Genomic DNA, 16,139 nt, shown 5'->3' on the forward strand with positions numbered 1-16,139 from the left:
TTCCCTGTCTATGGGAAATAGGTAGGGGTATAATATTGTCTGTCTCTTAGGATTGTCGTAAGAAGTAATTGACACAATATATGGAAAACAGTTTGGAGCCTGACATGTGATAAGCAGTCAGGAAATGTTCTTAGGAAAATTATAGAAGATAGACAAACTTCCTCTTAAATACAATTACTTGAATATGTGTGTGGTGTGTGTGTGCACGTGCACACGTGCTTTAGTGGTTTTTGACGTGATAAAATTATAAGAATTAGAGGTTCATCACCCTCCCAATAATATATAAGTGAATCCTGTTTTCTCATTTGGCTATGTGAATCTGAAAACAGAGTCATTTAAATTCTACCTTAGACTCATGTAGGTCTACTCAACTCTTACTTAAAGGTATTCCTAGTTTTTCTTTATTTTTTTGAAAAATGAGTATGTTGCCATTTTTGTATTATATGTAAAAGTAACTTTTCTGTATATTTGACAGAAACTATGTGAAGCAACACTCTTTCTGGATTTTGAAAGACATCATTTCATCATGGGACAGCAAATTTCGGATCAGACACAGTTGGTTATTAACAAGTTACCAGAAAAAGTAGCAAAACATGTTACATTGGTTCGAGAAAGTGGCTCCTTAACTTATGAAGAATTTCTTGGGAGAGTAGCTGAGCTTAATGATGTGTAAGGCTTGCTCTTTTTGTTTTTCCCTTTGTTGTATGTATGCCCCATATGTCATGGCTGTGTAAGATATAACCAGAGGTATTGATTGGTAAGACTTAATGTTTTCAGTTAGCATTAACAAATATTATTGAGTATTTATTATAAGTTGACTTTCTATGTAGCTTTTTAAAAGTATATAATGGGGACAGAAGAGTTGGAAAGAACTTAAAATGGAACCTGGAACACAGCACAGGCATATTGAAGCAATTCTAGGATACAGTAGTACAACCCAGCATCTCAATTTTATACCAATAGACACTTGTTTGAAAGCACTAAAGGGGTGCATAACAATGGAATATGAGAATTAGCCACTTGGGAGAAAGACTCCTAGGATAGTCAAAGGTAACACAGAAGGTTTCTGTACATGAAGCAATTCATTCGTGTGTGTGTGTGTATGTACACACATACATACATATATACTGTTTTTTTAATGAGTCATTATTTTGTCAGAGGAATACATATGTAGTAATAGCTTATTTTCATCACTGAGAAATAATATATTTCATTTATTAATATTTTCTAATTAGCTAACATCTTTAAATTTCTACTTAACACTGACTAAATTTCTAAAATGAAATATAAAATTCTCTGCCTTCTTAAAGAGCACACCTAATACAACTTAGTCTTTTACTTGTTAATTTATTTATCAATTTTGGTATTGATCTATGTAGGAGCTATAAAAATATATAGGGCTCTTTGTCTCTGAATGCCCCCAGACCACTGTGCTTTTAAAATATGACTTTTTTGCTGTTTGTTTTCTCCCTTGGTGACAATTGGTCAGATGTCATGTCTTTCTTTTAAATCTGCCTCTGGCAACATCCACATCTACCTTTATTTATATATCTCTTCTAACCCCTGGGAGTATAATTAGAACCTATGGAGTCACCTCTTAAATGAGATCTTAAAAGTTCTCTGTTTAGTCTCTTCAACTTAGCTAACATTCACTGAGCACATAGTATATGCAGGCACTCTACTAAGGATTGGACCTTTGAGGGCTAAGTCGATTACCCAGGTATTAATGGCATGTCCACCTCTCTGAATCTCAGTTTTCCTGTTATCCCACATTACCTCTTCTTAAACCCTAAAAAGGCTGAATGAAATTGACTAGCAGTTCAGGACCCCTTAATATATAAACTTACAATACTGTAGTCACTAATAATAGTTTAAGGTAAGATATATGAACCCACTCCCTAGGCATTATAACCATGGTGTTAGGTGATAAGAGACATACCTGGCAATCTGGAACACATTAGATAAGCTTGATATACTGCCTTTATGTGAAGACCTACTGTCTTTATTGGGAAGAATAAAGACTGTCTTAAAAGTTATCTTAGAAGATGGTTTCTTTTAAGAAGACTGGATTTCATTCATTAAAACAAAACTAAACAAAACAAAAACCTGTATATAGATGTAGGGTGTGTGTGTGTGTGTGTGTGTGTGGAAAACGAACTAAACTATTCCCAGTGCTTGTCTCTTGGTTGGGAGATGGTGGGAAAAGAGGGCAGAGAGGGAGATTTTACATTTTACTGTGTGTATTTATGTATTATTTTTTATGATAAAAATATAGTTGGTCTTAAAAACTCTAGCATTTTACTTATTTTTTAAAATTATCCAAAGGGTAGTGTGCGAAGCATTACTTCTGGGACCATATTCTTAAAGAATTTTAAAAATAGGATTCTGAATTTAGTAATATAAGAGTGGAATGCTTTTTTATGTTTATGTTTTCAACTCTTATGAGCAGTAATCAATGACATTTACCATTCCTTTAGAGTCTTGAAATTTATATTCATAAACCCAGTCTATTATATAAAATTTTGCCCTTTTGCCTAAAGATACAGGTATTAGATAAAATGTACCCTATAAAACCATCCACAAACTAAGCTTACCGTGTGATACAGATGTCTTCCTTTTAATTATTTAGCACAGGACATTTCTGACTGGATTTGATTCTTAAAACCAATTCCCATGAGTCAGAGTTGGCATTTCAGACATGCAATGATCTCCGAGAACTGTAGAATTAAACCTATACAGGACGAAGCTTGGCAGCTAGAAAACAGAGCTGGAAACTGGCACAGCTGAATTATTTTCACCGAAGACTTTGTTTCCTAAGCCTAGTTGCTTAACTTTCAGTGGCCTCATTTTATTTAGCTGTTAGTTGAGTGTGATATCCCCAGTGGTGCTCAGAGAGAGTTGTTAGTAATGATAAAAGGAAACTGCAATACTTAAGCATGTCTTTGAACTAATTTAAATTAATGTTGATAGCATGATATTGAATTATCTTCTCAAAGTGATATATTTTTATGTTAAAATCCTGTAGCTCTCTAAATTAGGGGAGGATGGTAGAGCTACATAAAAAGTGTCTCAAGTCATTTGTTTTACTTGATCCAGCCCCAAATTATCTGAACAAAAATTTTCAAGAGGTTTGTTAATATCATTGTTTAAACAAGGACTGATCCAAGAGCAAGACATTTTTCATGCTTTATATACATCCAAGGCAACAGTCAAAAAATTTTGATAAATGACACTAGCTAACCTTTTTTTTTCTTTTGAGACGGAGTCTCTGTCACCCAGGCTGGAGTGCAATGGCGTGTTCTTGGCTCACTACAACCTCCACCTCCTGGGTTCAAGCAATTCTCCTGCCTCAGCCTCCTGAGTAGCTGGGGTTACAGGTGTGCACCAAGCTACTTTTTGTATTTTTAGTAGAGATGGGGTTTCACCGTGTTGGTCAGGCTGGACTCGAACTCCTGACCTCGTGATCCGTCTGCCTTGGCCTCCCAAAGTGCTGGGATTATAGACTTGAGCCACTGCCCTCGCCAACTTTTTATTTAATTCCCTGATTTCTCAGACTTGTTTTTCCTAAATGTCTTTGTTAGAAATTTAAAGACCATTGAGATATAGATGTGACAAAGAGAGATTTATAAATATCATCTCACCAAGCTGTTGACTTTAAAAACCTTAGAAATTAAGTTGCATGTTTATATTCAAAATATTCTCTATCCCTGTTTTAAGAATCCAGTTATTATAATTATTATTATTTGTCTTTTTGTGTTTCTTTGTATTTCCTTCTCTGAAAGTGTTTCTTGAATCTAGTTTCATGGCTGTATTATTTTATTAATATATGATTTTTCATAAAATTAACATGTTCTTGTGTCTTTTCAGAACTGCTAAAGTGGCTTCTGGCCAGGAAAAACATCTTCTCTTTGAGGTACAACCTGGGTCTGATTCCTCTGCTTTTTGGAAAGTGGTTGTACGGGTGGTCTGTACCAAGGTGAGACTGATGGAGACTTCTGCCTCTGAGCTTAAGCTATTTTGGTGGCTAGAACCATATTTAATAGTGTAAGATAATATAATGCATATAAATTTTAATAACTCGGTGGTTTTGTAAAACATAGTTTTGATAATGTTATTGCCTTCTAGCTAGCTGTTTGAATCTTAGAGTTGTCTAATTGCTATACAGCAGGGGTTTTTATAATCAAATTCTTTTTTGCCTCAATATCTGTAACCATTACATCATACTAATCTATTTCTGTTTTTGGATTTTTAGCTGGCTGTGGAGTGCTAAGGTGACATCCTATTTAGCTCTAGGATGATACCTTAAAAATTAATGTTATCTCAAGATCTTTTCTTTTGAGAATACATTCATTCATTAAAAAGAAAAAAGATAAAGGGCTTTTTTGTTTTTTAGTAATTTTTAATTATGGGATAGATTTTTTGCCAACTGTCATTGAGTATTAGAAAGCCTCAACCACCACTGAGTGGATTCAGATAGAAAGTTCTTAACCTTTTGGGGCCACAAACTTTTGATTAAATGAAGGCATGAATTTTATTAGGCCACCTCCTGTCCCCATCCTGGCTCTAAAACAAAGAACAAAATCATCCATATGCATATAAACCATAAATTGGGCATTCATGAGTGCTCTGAAGTTCATTCCTGACCAACCCATAAAGACTCCTTGGGTTAGGAGATTTTTCCTTTGAGTCACGGACCCTGGAGGTTACCCAAATAATATGCGTTATTTCCTCAGTAGATTGTCAGTTTTACCCATACTACGTTTCGCTTCCAGTTTATTCAAATAAACATTTGAGCAGGTGTGAGAGGCACTAGGAATATATGATAAATAAGACAGATTTCATGCTCTCAAGCAGACTGATCTCTCTCTTCTGATCAAGATTACCACAGATTTTGTATGAATCTCTATACTTCCAGACTCTTCTCCAGATTCTGATTTATGCTCCTGTGAGATTAACCTTTCTAAAGCACAACTTTCACCGGATTTCACCTTGCTTAAAATTCCTCAGTAATTCCTTCTTGCCCACCAAATAGTCCCAACTCCTACGATATGACTCTAAACTATCTTTTCTGCATTAGTCACAATTACCTTCTTTTGCTCTGCATTCTTATCAGGCTTAACTAACTTAAGACTGGATCATTGTTACTTTTCTTTTCCAGTTCATTGCTTCTGCTTATTGTGTTTTCTCAACTAGGATGTCCATTCCTTCCATTAGGAAGTCACAGAAAATTCCTGTTAAACCAGTTTAAACAAAAACAATACTTATTTTCTCACTTATCGAGAAATCCTAGCTCCATAGACTAACTGCAGGATTGGTTAAATTAAAGACCCAGCAGATGTTGCTTCTGAACTCACTGGTCAGTATTGGGTCATATCCCTTTCATACACCTACACTGACAGAGGGAATATAATTAGCCTGATTGGTTTAGATTAGACTAACCAGGATTGACTCGTGAGTCATTTCAGGGAATGGTGGACACGAAAACAAAATCAGGTTCTGCTGGCAAGGAAAAGAAGGAACAGTATTTGGATAATCAGCCAACAGTTTCTGCCACACCTTTTATTTCTGCATATCTAAACCTGATGTCTCTTTAAAGGCCCACCTCAAATACCGTCTCATCCATTGTCTTCCTGAATAGGAGTTCTCTTGTCTCTTCCAGATTCCAACAGCACATTATTTATACTTTATAATTCTACAATACGAAAAAAGTTTTTTAGGTTCTTAGCTCCCCTTTAGAGAGTAAGCTCCTGAGGGCAGGAACTATGTCTGGATTCATTATTGTATCTCTTATATCTGTAATGCAGTGCTTTGCACATAGTAGGAACTCAGTATATATTAAGTGAACAAAATCTGTTGAAATAATACTCTCTTTTTAAGTGACTGGGATAGGTTGAAGCTTGTTTATTGATGCAGTATATTATCTAAATTACACTTACTGTGTGTTTGTATTTCATAAAGTACTCAGCTCACATTGAAGAGGCCAATATAAATTGTAGAAAGCTAAGGGAATACGAATATGTCAAGCTTCTCATCCCTTAGTTTTTTGTTGCTCTTCTTTGACAAACACAGACTTAAGGTTTAATTTTATTAGTAGTCAAATTCCTTTTCACCTCAATATCTTTAACATCTGTATGTGATTAAACATCTTCCTTAAAATAAGATTCTAAGTAGAGAAACAAAAGTACTAAAGGCAGAGGCAATTAGATAATTTTTTTGTGTGATTTTTCTTGATTTTAGAGCTACTCTAAAGAAATTTTTTTATTTGCATTCCTTAGGTTCTTTCTGAAAGAATCTGAGAGGTCAGTGTTTATATTAGAAAGAGGTCAAGTCTACCATGAAAAACTGATAGGAGACTGAGAGTTTCACATTTCTTAATGTTAAACAACTTTAAAAAAAATTGTACTTTAACCCTGTGTATTTACATTCAGTCTTTATCTTGACTCTCTGCCATCTGCTATGATGATCCTTAAATAATATTTAATCCACTATAAAAAATGATCTAATATGTTTAAGTGGAATATTTTATGGAAATAATATTAGAAAAATAAGAGATTAATTAAAAATTAGGTATTAAGGTGACTGTTAAGAACTGCATGAATTATATTATTTCATCCTTCTTTTTTCTTAGACCAACTTCTTAGAGTCATTCTGGGCTTTTCTTTGTCTCTCATACCTCACAATCAATCCGTAAGTGAATCCTGTCACATCAAAATGTATTCAGAATCTGGCTAGTTCTCACCATCTATGCTACTACCACCCTATTCCTAGTGACCATCCTCTCTCATCAGGATTATTCCAGTAGCCTCCTAACTGATCTCCCTGCTTCTGTCTGTTCTCAGCACAACAAGCGGTCTATTCCAAGCACAACAACCAGCCTATTCCACATCACAATTTGAAATGTAAATTAGATCATATTACTCCTTGGCTCAAAACCCCCTAGTGACTTCTCATGCACTTAGAATCAAAGCTACAGTTATTACTGAGATCAGCAGAGTCCTATATATTCTGCTCCCACCTCACCCTCTATCTACCACTCTTTCCTCTGTCCCTCTGTCACTCTGTTCCAAACATTCTGGGCTTCTTGTGAGACTCTTTGTGCTCCTTGCCAGGTACACGTCTATTAAACAGCCTTTGCATTTCCTGTTGTCTCAGCCTGGAATGATCTTCCCCCTAGACATCTGTATGACTCATTTCTGTACCTTTCAGTTTTTAAATGTCAGCTTCTCTGTAAGGCCTTCCCTATAACCCCTCAGCATTCCTTCTCCCCTGTTTCGTCTTCTCCATTACACTTATTTTCATCTAACCTAATCTGTATCTGTATTTTATTTGCCTGTCTCTCCTACCTATCATGTAACTTGCTTGAGGGCAGGGATTTTGTTTTATACACACTGTGGCTAGTGCCTAGAGTAGTGCACATAATACCAATAACATCCACATAATGGTACTCAATAAATACTTGTTTCAGGAATCCTATGATGAGAATAGTTACAGTGTGATACACTTTGCTATTTCTGTACTAACCTTATATGGATTATTCCATAATTTCTTCTGTACTCTGCAGTTCCAAAGGACTACCCCAATTTCCTCAGCTCTGAAGATCTATTTTGTAAGCCTCTTAAATTCCTGTTACTTTTTAATTCTGTTTTTTCTGTAACTCATGTACAGTCTCGTATTTCAAAGAACCGTTTATATTTGCATCTCCAGATAGATTTTACCTTCCCAAAATTTAATCAACTTTCTGATTATTAAAGATGGTTCTAAAATTTCTTAATATGGTATATGATGACTCATTCTTTTTTTTTTTGAGACCCAGTCTTGCTCTGTCACCCAGGCTGTAGTGCAGTGGCGCAATCTCGACTCACTGCAACCTCCACCTCCTGGTTCAAGTGATTCTCCTGCCTCAGCCTCCCAAGTAGCTGGGACTGCAGGCATGTGCCATCATGCCCAGCTAATTTTTTGTACTTTTAGTAGAGATGGGGTTTCACTGTGTTAGCCAGGATGGTCTCGATCACCTGACCCCGTGATCTGCCCACCTTGGCCTCCCAAAGTGCTGGGATTACAAGCGTGAGCCACCACGCCCAGCCCCATGACTCATTCTTGTGTCTCAGTATTTTTTTCACTGCCTTTTCAAATAGTAAGCAATTAATAAATGTGTTACAACTATTATTTTCATTCAAAATATTCATATGTATAATAATATTTTTCAATATGTAATATACCTCACTTTCTGATATCCCTAGTTCCATCAATGCATTCCAGAATCTAACTTAAGTCACAATTTTATGGCCCTGTATCTTTGTCTGTCTCCTATATTCTTCATTTCTTTCTAAATATTTTCTGATTTTGCTTGTTCCACTTACTCTTATATGCACTTAATAGATTTCATGGCTTACTTCTTCTTCCCCAGTCTTCCATCCTATGTCTTGTGCTGAAAGGAAGTCTTTCACATCTCTAGTCTTTCTCTGATTACAAGTTCTTCATCCAAGAACATTATACCTTCACCTTACTGGCCTCGGTCATTTCATTATGCCTCACTCCATGGCTCCCCAAAGCTTATGAAAGCAGTCCCCTCTACTTGCCCCGAATATCTTCTACATTCGATTGTAAACTGGATGGGGGAGAGGTGCAACCTGTAAAGGTACAACCTTTGGGCCACTGGTTTCACTTCGTATTAAATGAGTTTTTTGATAAAGCTCAAAATGGCCTGGGAAAAGTCCAACCACCTTTTGTTAGGATTTATTTTAAAGTAATTTTCTTGCTTTAGTTTAGAAGTTTTGCTACAAAATAGAACTTAAAGATATTTAAGAAAGTACTTGTTTGAGTTGTAGAATCTCATGCGGTTGTTGGATTCAAATGAATCCTTTGGTTAAGAAATTCTTTAAGAAATTAAAGTGAAAGAATTGTTAATACTGATCTCTAAAATTTATTTCTTAACTCTGAGAAAGTCACTTTACCCATCAATAGGATAATGCCTAATTAATCTTAAAGGGTTATTTTGAGTATTAGATAAATTTGTATAAGAACTTTGAACCCCACAAATGTAGGGGACATGGTATTATTTATTCAGACTCTTGCTTTCTTATGTAATTTGCAAATCCTGAAAACTCCTATTTCCTAGGATGTTTGACTAAATATTTGTTCCTGCTTTTTGGGAAAAATTGGTCAGAGAAATTATCAACTTTTCTTTTTTTCATGTGCTTTGTATTTTTAGATTAACAAAAGCAGTGGCATTGTGGAGGCATCACGGATCATGAATTTATACCAGTTTATTCAACTTTATAAAGATATCACAAGTCAAGCAGCAGGAGTGTTGGCACAGAGCTCCACTTCTGAAGAACCCGATGAAAACTCATCCTCTGTAACATCTTGTCAGGCTAGTCTTTGGATGGGAAGGTATATAATGCATAAGTACCGTATTTCACCTATTTTCTAATATGAAAACAACTAAAATCTTATTAATATTTTTGCTGGTGTTCATTGTAGCATCTTAAATCTTTTTTTTTTTCTCAGTTGGTATTGTATCTGAGATCAGTTTTGGGGTTATTTTGTGCTTCGGATGTTGTTACAGTGCTAAATTAAAGTGGCTTGGTGGGGCCACTTTAATGTTACTGTTTCTGTCACACTGGTCTCTAGGAATCCACTCTATATGCATGCATTTGTTGACAAAGGAGATAGTTAACACCTTCCTTATAATAGGTATTTAGGTTCTTAAACAGTCAAAGCTTTTTAGGGAATTAGGTCCAAGAATTTGGCAAAATTATCCAAGTTTTTCTTAAAAATGTCTAATTGAAGCATTAAAATTTTAAATATTGGCTTCAGGACTTGGCAGTCCATTCAGGAACGAACTGAATGCATATACTGAGTTACCAGAAGGAAATGAAGTCAGCCAGAGTTTTCTCTGATGATGCTTGTTTACCCAGGCCTAATACATTATTGTTCTATCTAAACTTTCTTTTCCTTCTCTGTTATGCTTTTGGCACATGAAAGCTCCTACCTCTTGACATTTGACAATCATGATCATAATTTAAATTTGTAAATGTCTCATTGGAAAAAGATTTACGTGGGTCCAAACATGTTGACCTCCTGTCTTACTGTCATACTGGGTAGATAGCAGAAATCTATGTTCACTGTGTCCTTTACCTTAAAGTTAAGAATGTATGTAACAGTGATTTCTTTTCTTTTTTTTTTTTTTTTTTTTTTGGTTGAGACAGAGTCTTGCTCTGTCACCCAGGCTGGAGTAGTGCAGTGGTGCGATCTTGGCTCACTGCCAACTCCACCTCCCGGGTTCACGCCATTCTCCTGCCTCAGCCTCCCAGTAGCTGGGACTACAGGCGCCTGCCACCATGCCCAGCTGATTTTTTGTATTTTTAGTAGAGACGGGGTTTCACCGTGTTAACCAGGATGATTTCAGTCTCCCAACCTCATGATCCTGCCCTCCTGGGCCTCCCAAAGTGCTGAGATTACAGGCATGAGCCACCACGCCCAGCCAGTGATTTCTTTTTTTTTTTTACTGCTCTATTTACAGTTGCAATTTCTGGTTCATTCTTAACCAACTGGGTTTCAAGTACTATGTTACAGTTAAACTGTATTTTCCATTTTTTATTTCCTGATTAATAGAATTACTTGGTTTTCTAGGTTTGGTCTATACAAGTGTTACTGATACGCCAAGTGACTTTTAGAACATGGTAGGCAGTGTTTAGGCTTGTCTTTCCTGTATTCTGTAATCTTTCAAAGATGGATCTGATTTTTCTGCTTTTCCTCTCCCTCTTCAGAATGGTGGTGGTGGTTTTGTTTAATTGTTTTAAAAGCTGAGGATGGTGTTTGCCAGTGTATTCAAGCTATATGGTAGCACATGAAAAGGAAGTATTGTTTTTTCTTGTTGCAATCTTCTTAATGAAGAAGGTAAAGGTGTTATCCATTTTCATGTGCCCTCAAAACTGGAAATTCAGTTCCTGGTTAGTTTGTTAGGAGTGCTTCTTGTTTTTGTGTGTTTTTCAGTTTATAATAATACCCTTATACACTAGTTCATAGAAGGAGACTTTCTAAATTGAAGGAGGTCTTAAGGGATATTTATGTAGTTGAACTTTACATCTGATGCATAATTCCATTGATGGTTTTCATTTATTGATTACTTACAGGGTGTAGAATTGTGATGAGTGTTGTACAAGTATAAACTCATTAAATTCTCACAACCCCATATGGGAGTACAATTATCAGCCCATTTCAGCCGAAGAATTTGAGATTTAGCTAAGTAAGTGTCATGATTAGAAATTGTCCTAGCCAAGACTCACATTCAGACCTGTCTGGCAATACAGCTGTGCTAACCTCTGCATTATTATTACTTTATGGTGCATAAAGATCTTGCTCACAGAGCTTCTCAAACTTTAATACTCAGTGGTTTTGAGGAGGAGCCTGAGAGTCTGTTAAGCTCCCAGGTGGGGCCAATGCTGCTGATCCTCAGATAACACTTTGAATAGCAAGACTCTGCTTACCCACATTTTGCCAAGTCCGACTTGCAAGTACAAGTAACACTTGCAGTTATGTGAGACTCACTGCCTCAAAAAACCAAGCCTTTTCATACTCAGATGGCTGTAATCACTGTGAAGTTTTTCCTATTGCTTCATTTTCCTCAGAGTATCCAAAATCTTTCTTAAGGCAGCACAGCACAGACTCTCGCAGCAAATTGCCTGTGTTTAAATCCTGGCTCTACTGTGTGATTATTTTGACAAATCAAACTGTGTCTTCAGTTTCCTCATCTTCTAACAGAGGTTGATAACTATAGTGTATGCTTTATAGGATTTTTGAGAGAATTAAAAGACATGAGATGCTTAGAACAGTGCTTGGCACATAATAATTTGTCTATAAGAGTTAACTGTCATTATTATTGTTACTATATTATATTTATTGTTTTCAATGGCTGTGCCCTCTGGAATTCTTCCAAACAAATCTGTTCTCTCTTCCAGCCTTTCAAATATTTGAAAACAGTCATCAGATTCTCACTGAGCCTTCTGTTCTCAAGGATAAACACCCCCAGTTCCTTTGGCCTTTGTTTATGTGGGTCTCGTCTACATACTGGAGACTTTCCCAGATGATCTTTTCTCTGTCAGTATGTGTGCCTTTCAGAGTATGAGGCATAGAACCAAATACTCCAATCTACAAGTGATCTAACAGGAACAAACAGCACAAGACTCTCCTTCCTTCTGGTCACTGTGCTGCTAAGAAGGTAGCAAAAAATTAAGAGAACTTTGTACTGGTTCCACTGGCTATTTCTGTGTCTCCCATTCTTTTATCTCTCTTCACAATGCTCTTCTTGGTAGTCTGCTGCTTCTCACTTTTAAACTCCAGCCTTCAGAATATTCTGTCACTCTGTATGGATTCAGTTATATCTCTGCTACTGAGAAACTCAGGTACATTAGACCCATATCCATCTAGGTTTCTATTCAGTTTTCCCATTCCAATTCAGTGGCTTCCCTCTTTTCCCTGTTACTAAAGCATAACACTTAATCTATTACCACATAAAAGATTTGTCTTTTATAATGCTTCTTAGACGTAATTATCTCTCAGATGAATTACTGAAATAAGGTCCTAACCAGTTTTCCTCTCTCTAGACTGTCCCTCATACTGCACTCCCAATTAATCTTCCTAAAGTACTATATCAGTGGGAGTTCACTTCCCCTTGATTATACCTGATTGTAGGTTGCTTGTCAGAACACATTCAAACTTAATATTTTGACATTTAAGCATGAGATTATCTCCACTTTCATCAATTTTTTCCCTCAGTTTTCCATACCGAAGCATCATGCCAGCTTCCTGGTTGCATATACACAGACATAAACACACATGATTTTGCTTTTTACCTCTACAACTTTGTTTATGCATCTAGAATGTCCTCTATTAAAATCCTATTATTTTTCTTTCTAATCTTTTCAACAAGTTTGAGATATATTCATCTCTTCCTTCTTTACTTAGCACTTACTATATTAAATATACATTTGACATTTTTTTATGTTCAAATCAAAATTTTAAGTACTATCTCAGTATCTTATATACAGTGCTAAAAACACAGCAGGGAATGGAAAACATAGTAGTGATAGCTCCTATCCTTAAGAAGTTTATAGTCTAGTGGCTGTACTTTGGAACATTCTGTTTTTATATGATTACAAAAGTAATACATGTCTGATGAAGAAAACCTTAAAAATTACAAAAAAGCACAAAGGTTAAAAGAAATTAAAATCACTTCAAGAAGTATTTATTGAGAATCTAAGACAAACATCCTGTATTCAAAGAGTTTACAGTTTATGGAAAGGCCAGCCAATCGATATGCAGTATTTAAATCCTTTCATTGAGGCAAATGTTGATTTTGAGAGATGATGATGTTTTGAGCTGAGTTACCAAGGTTGGAGCTTACTAAACTCACAAGGGCAGTTTCAGGAAAGGAAAATACCATATGCAAAGGCATATGGCTCATTCAGGGGCTCTCTGAATTGTGACCGGGGCAAAAGGTTTGAAATCTTTTTTCTTCCCAAGAAGATAAAAGAGCTCCTGGAGGACAGAAACTGCTTTTTATGCCCTTTATGTCTCTCATAGCACCTGATACTTAAGACCAAACTATTCTTTCACTTATATGCACATTATCAATGTCAGCATTGTAAGGCCCTGATGGCAGGATCTGTATGTTAGGGAGATTTGTGTTACACATAGTGAATAAATTATATAGTCATGCATCACCTAACAATGTTTTAGTTAATGACAGACTGCATATGTGATGGTGGTCCCATAAGATTATAATGGAGCTAAAAAAATTCCTGTTGCCTACGGACATCATAGCCATCCTAATGTTGTAATGCAATGCATTACTCAAATGTTCGTGGTGATGCTGGTGTAAACAAACCTACTGTGCTGCTCATAGTATAAAAGTATAGCACTTACAATTATGTACAGTAATATTCGATAATTATGTTACTGGTTTATGCATTTATTATACTATACTTTTAAATCATTATTTGAGAGTATACTCCTTCTACTTATTAAAAAAAAGGTAGCTGTAAAACAGCCTCAGGCAGGCCCTTCAGCAGGTATTCCAGAAGAAGGCATTGTTATCAAAAGAGATGACAGCTCCGTGCATGTTACTGCCCCTGAAGACCTTCCAGTGGGACAAGAGGTAGAGGTGGAAGACAGTGATGGTGATGATCCTGACCCTGTTTAGGCCTAGGCTAATGTGTGTGTTTATGTTTTAGTTTTTAAGAAAAAAGTTTAGAAAGTAAAAAAGTAAATAAAACTTAAAAATAGAAAAAAGCTTATAAAATATTTCAATACAACTGTACAATGTGTGTTTTAAGGTAAGTGTTATTACAAAAAGAGTCAAAAGTTAAAAAAGTAAAAAGTTTGTAAAGTTAAAAAATCTATAGTAAGTTAAGATTAATTTATCATTGAAGAAAGAAATATATTTTTATAAATTTAGTGTAGCCTAAATGTACAGTGTTCATAAACTCTGTACACTACTGTGCAAGTGCTATATAGTAATGTCCTAGGCCAAGCTTGTTCAACTCACGGCCCACGGGCTGCATGCAGTCCAGGATTGCTTTAATGTGGCCCAACACAAAATCATAAACCTTCTTAAAACATGAGATTTTTTTTTTGCATTTTTTTTTTTAGCTCATCAGATATTGTTAGTGTTAGTGTATGTTATATGTGGCCCAAGAAAGACAATTCTTCCAATGTGGCCCAGGGAAGCCAAAAGATTGGACACTCCTGTCCTAGGCCTTCACATCCACTACTCACTCACTGACTCACCTAGAGCAACTTCCAGGCCTGCATGCTCCATTTGGTAAGAGCCCTATACAGGTGTACCATTTTTAATCTTGTATACCATATTTACACAGTACCTTCTCTGTGTTCAGATATATTTAGACACACAGGTACCTACCATTGTGTTACAGTTGCCTACAGTGTTCCATACAGTAACATGCTGTATGTTACTGTAGCCTAGGAGCAACAGGCTATGCCATATAGCCTAGGTATGTAGTAGGCTAAAGCATCTAGGTTTGTATAAATACACTGTGATATTTACACAGCAGTGAAATCACGTAACAATGAGTTTCTCAGACCGTATCCCTGTCTTTCAGTAATGCAATAACTATATCGGTTAAATTTGTTTATATAAGTCCAATATGATTAAAATGGGCTAAGTTATTTCCAGAAAGATTTGACTATTTACACTTTTGCCTGTTTTATCACAAAATGTATCTTTTATCTAGTCTTTCTTTATGAAATGTACCCCTCTTAATACTTTTTCCCTAATATATTTGCTATCCCTAAAAGATAATGTTAACTTTAGTCTGATTTTGCACATGAGTCATACTGTGCTTTATACTGTGGGCATATAGATGTTTAATAATGCTTTTTAAAGCAACAAAAACAAAGTATAAAGCATAATGACAGAGAATATAATTGTTTCAGCTCAGTTTTCACATTGCAGGGTGAAGCAGCTGACCGATGAGGAGGAGTGTTGTATCTGCATGGACGGGCGGGCTGACCTCATCCTGCCTTGTGCTCACAGCTTTTGTCAGAAGTGTATTGATAAATGGTAAGTTACCTACTGCATTCATGGGCTAGGCCAAGGTCAGTGGGATAGTGTACACGAATAAACTTTGAAAAGTGCAAAAATACTGTGGTTAAGTATGAGAGAGATTTTATTCTTTAGTACTTTGAATTTTATGGCATGTCTTCTGCTGGTTAAAACTATTTTTATTTTTACACCTAACATTTATTAAATGTGGGGGTGTACCTTAGTTTTGACACTTTTCTTTTGCTGTATGAAAATTTGTGCCTGACTTAAGTCTAAAACATTTCCCTTTTTCCTCCTTTTTTCTCCTCATTTCTACTTTTATTCTGTATATGTGTTTAGAAGGAATAAATTCTTGAATACTGGACCTGAGGGAACTTTAGAGATCAACTAGTCAAGTTCATTATTTTACAAAATAAGACTTGAGCGTTTAGGAGAATTTATAAAATACATGGAATAAACTACATGTGTTTAATATACAATTTAATATGTTTCAACATATATACACACCCATAAAAATTATGAATTTTTATAAATGGAATCATATGTGCTTTTTTGTCTGGCTTCTTTCATT

General features: G+C 35.7%; 1 protein-coding gene across 1 annotated transcript in view; it reads left to right on the forward strand.

The window, feature by feature from the left end:
- RNF141 (ring finger protein 141) overlaps nucleotides 1-16,139 on the forward strand; it is a 29,437-nt gene that overhangs the window by 6,731 nt on the left and 6,567 nt on the right. The window contains exons 2-5 of the mRNA XM_050757442.1: nucleotides 476-669; nucleotides 3,868-3,976; nucleotides 9,212-9,393; nucleotides 15,479-15,586. Coding sequence (XP_050613399.1) covers nucleotides 527-669; nucleotides 3,868-3,976; nucleotides 9,212-9,393; nucleotides 15,479-15,586 — 542 coding nt within the window. The 5' untranslated portion in view covers nucleotides 476-526. The remainder of the gene's footprint in view (nucleotides 1-475; nucleotides 670-3,867; nucleotides 3,977-9,211; nucleotides 9,394-15,478; nucleotides 15,587-16,139) is intronic.

The sequence above is a fragment of the Macaca thibetana genome, chromosome 14, assembly GCF_024542745.1.
Source record: "Macaca thibetana thibetana isolate TM-01 chromosome 14, ASM2454274v1, whole genome shotgun sequence".
NCBI classification, from domain to species: Eukaryota; Metazoa; Chordata; class Mammalia; order Primates; family Cercopithecidae; genus Macaca; species Macaca thibetana.